General features: G+C 34.0%; 1 protein-coding gene across 1 annotated transcript; it reads right to left on the bottom strand.

Moving 5' to 3' along the window:
* Positions 1 to 889: 889 nt before the first annotated feature.
* On the bottom strand, positions 890 to 2852 carry LOC126979469 (cyclin-Q). Its single transcript, XM_050828794.1, has 2 exons — positions 2084 to 2852; positions 890 to 1739 (listed from the first exon to the last, which is right to left on the bottom strand). The coding sequence occupies exons 1-2, from the start codon at positions 2747 to 2749 to the stop codon at positions 1650 to 1652; spliced, it is 756 nt and encodes a 251-aa protein (XP_050684751.1). The 5' UTR covers positions 2750 to 2852; the 3' UTR covers positions 890 to 1649.
* Positions 2853 to 3991: the final 1139 nt, after the last annotated feature.

Here is a 3991-nt window from a genome sequence, read left to right as displayed (position 1 = left end):
GTGGTGAAAACCCATTGTTAATCTGAGAAACGCTAGTGATATTTGCGGTAGAAGATGTAGAGAGACCCCAATATCTCTATGCAACGGCAATGAATCAAGCCGATTGGAGATGAGTTGTTCGTTGATGATTTGAGCCGTTCTTCACTATAGTATACAGTTAAATGGATGAAGCTGGTACTGGGGAGCCACAGCTCAGAAATGAAAACAGTACAGCATGTGCGGCCGTATTTGCGTCATATAATTGCAGACGGTATCTTGAAGTGTAGCACTGTCTCCCCTTACTAAGCACTTCAAGCTTTTTTGAGGCCAATTTGTTCTTCTCTTCATAATGAACCATCACTCAACTTTTTATCGAAAGCCAAGTAGATATCCTGATACAGCTAGTAGCAGTAAGGAAAGTGTTCTCAAAGCAACATATTATATTAAGATTGAACACACAAATCCGAGACTTGGTAGGGTTGAACTGTCCTAATTTAAACCGGTACCACATTCTATTAACTCTTTGGTATGATATAAAGCATACAGGACTTGGAAGGAAAAGCTGCAGTGATTGTGTATCAACTTGAACCTAGTAAAAAGATTGCACATTTTTTGTAGTTGTCAGAGTAGAGGTAAAATCAGGTTCTAAAAAACTGTGCCCTTGTTAATCTGTGACTACTTAGCACAAATGTCAATTTTTGAACTTATACAATTTATCCTAGGTGTGTACAAAGTAATGTAATGTACTAAATGGTGTACATCAATTTGGCACACATGTCAGCATGTTACTTCATATAATACTTTAGTTTTTATTGTCTGAGCCCTAAGTACAACCTACAATACAATATTACCTGAAAAGAAAAATTACACAAAATAAGAAGTAGGTATGCTAAAATATAATATGAGAAAATAATGAAATTAAAGTCATTTATTCAAATCACACCATTTCTTAAAGCTAAGTATAACCTACATCAATCAAGAAACAATATAATAATGGATCATCAGCCACAATACAATAAACCTGTACAACAATTATATTAAAAAGTATTATAATAAGTATTATCCATGAACCACAGCTTTTAATTTGATTTGAACATTATTCTTTTATTATACAGACAACATAATATTATGAATTCAAGTTAAGTTCATAAGTAATTATGTACATACAATGAATTAATTAATATGTTATCAATGCTTGATTTCTTAACCAATCATATTGTGTTCAATATTGTTGTCATAATCCTTTAATTGTTAGAACTGTATAAGATGCATGAAGATATGAAAAACACATACAATTTGTAAATATTCTATTGTTTATCATGAATAGCTTTAGCTAGTTAACTATTCAAAAAATATTTTTTCATTAATTAACTCTGTAAGAATTTTCTTCAATATTTTTTTATTGATGTCATTCATCAAAAGTATTTTATTATAATAATTATTATTTCCTGTCATATTTTCGTGCACATTGTTTCTTCACATTATAATACTTATTTTATATATTTATTTTCTAATATAATATATACTCTGGAGTCTTGCAAATTTTAGTATTAACATTATACAAGCTCCATTATTGTTAATATTGAACACAGTCTGAACTGCCAACAGTATGTCAAAACTTGCCGTCCATTCATATATTGCTTCTTAAATTGTAGAGCTTATGTAACTAGTTATATTGGTTCAGGTTCTCTGTTGTACACTTGCATAATTTTCTCCATAATCTCCCAATTTTTTTCTTTTTGCAAATCTTTGGTGAAAACCTGTAACAAAAGAACACCTTTTTTAGTGTTCCATACCTCAAAAGGAATAATCCAACCTTTATAGGATCACTTCATTGTTTGATCACTGTCTAAAGCTGTTATTGTATCATATGAAAGGGCTTCATTGGCACAAGGATAAAGACATTATTATTATGATGTATAGTTTGTAAGTATAGGTAGGTATCTAATATCATAGACGGCATAAGGATAGGTAGAGAATACTAATTGTCTCCACATGCCTTACTTTTTTCCCTACAAATCTTTTAAGTCAAGCTACTCTCATTCACAATCTCTACCTTTATGTAAACAGATTATTACTAATAATATTAAAAATAGTCACTTACTGAATACCAAGCTGAATCATCCTCTAGGGTAGATGCTAATGGCACAGATACACCCAACACATGCAGTGCCAGTGTCAAGCAAGCAACTGCTAAGTGTGGGGCTCTATAGTCCAATATTGCTGGCGAATGATGAAAGTCTTGTAGAAATGCCATTGCAGTTCTGGCAACTGGAGCTGATCGCCATTGATCTTGTGGAAACCATTCTTGAATAGATCTCAAATAATGTAAGAGATACTTGTGTGGAGAGGGTGTATCCAAGCTGAAACCAAGTAACCGCAGGACTAAAAGCTCTGCTTGCGCTACAGCACCTCGCCAGGACCAATACTCTTCTCCTAATTCCAAGGGTCCGGCACCACGATTGATTGAGTTATGAGCTACATTCACCGCATCTCTTGGTCTTACTGGTTCATCTCTTGACTTCCCAGCCACACAAAGACAGGCAGTACAAACTACGTAACAATCGTAATCGTTTTTATCAGCTTCTCTGAAAAATTTATGGTAAAATATCGCTGCAGTAGCGATGGTAGCCGGTTGCAAGCCAAGCTTTATTCCACATTCAAATATGAAATTAGTAGCCAAACTATGTCCCGGGGCACTTCTATAATCTGGTAGCCTTTTCTCACGTCTATTATTTTGAAGTGCCATCACATCTATAACATCCTTCATAGTGGATTGATAAAATAATGGGAAACTAAAATTAAACCGGTTAACAATTCTACCCTTTTTCTATGCACAAACAAAAGATATTTTAAGGTTATCAGTTGTCAATGACAACTTGTCACTAATAATTATCGTTTTCTGTCAAACAATTTTTTTGTTGTTTTATTTATTTATAGCATTGGTAACAAGGCCATCAGCTCAAACCATTATTACAATGATTTTTCAATATACTCGATAACAAGAAAAACCCCGTTAGGTTTATGAGCAAAAAAAAATTCTGTCAAAGAAATTCATTATGTTTTATAGAATATTATAAAAAAATATTTAAGATTGCCAGACGATTTCCATGGGTAATGTCCCATTACCTGCAGACGCTTAAAAAATAATTACGAAAGTACTTGTATCTAAATTGTATAGCTCTAATGACGTTATGGTATAAATTAGCAAAGCAGTTCATTTTAGGTCGTCAATTGAATCGCAATAACAAATCATGGTAGGTCCGCTGAGTCGAGCAACCATTTTCCCTTTCCGCGATCCCCATCCCGCCGTCGTCATCCGTAGCGATAGCAACGTAGCGCACTGAACACCCGTAGATTACTATTCATTATAATAATAATAATAAGTTTTTCATTAAAGGCAAAATTACCCAGTATAAATTACGAAACAAATATTATGAAACAAATAAGTTGTAATATTCTTATACATTATAAAAAAGTAATGATATTCTAATACATTATATAAAGATAAAAAGTAAAATATACACAAAAACTTATAATCTATCTGGAAAGGTTAATAAAGCTCTTCCCAAGCCTCTTCGTCATGTCACCGTCATTTAATTAAGATTTTTGTTTTTATGCACAGATTGCCAATATGAAAAAATATTGCTAGGCATCTCATCCCGTTTGGAGAATGCGGCTTAAGAACCGCATTCTCCAAATCTAAGGATTTGCGGAGTCTATCCCAGAAGGAAGCAACTCTTTTTCTCATCACAGCATAGAAATCAGGCACCCTCGATTCAGCAAACATACCCGAGGCACTGCAGTACCTAGGCAATCCCATCAATATGCGAAAAGAATCATTGTACTGCACGCGCATTGTCGTGTATGACTTTTTGAGAAATTTCGTCCAAATTTGGCAGGTGTAGAAGCACTGGCAATACGCATTAAACAGTACAATCTTGACGGGATTGCTGCATTTACCAAATCTTCAGGCCAACATATTGCAACGTATCGAGAGTGCCCTCCTCTC

Source organism: Leptidea sinapis, chromosome 3 (assembly GCF_905404315.1).
Source record: "Leptidea sinapis chromosome 3, ilLepSina1.1, whole genome shotgun sequence".
Lineage (NCBI taxonomy): Eukaryota > Metazoa > Arthropoda > Insecta > Lepidoptera > Pieridae > Leptidea > Leptidea sinapis.
Note: the sequence above shows the minus strand (reverse complement) of the source record. Positions and strands in the feature narration are given on the sequence as shown.

Coding starts and splice junctions, on each gene's coding strand:
- LOC126979469 (XM_050828794.1), bottom strand. CDS start 2,749: ATGAAGGATGTTATAGATGTGATGGCACTTCAAAATAATAGACGTGAG. Junction 1,740..2,083: donor ATGATTCAGCTTGGTATTCA/GTAAGTGACTAT, acceptor CTTTTGTTACAG/GTTTTCACCAAAGATTTGCA.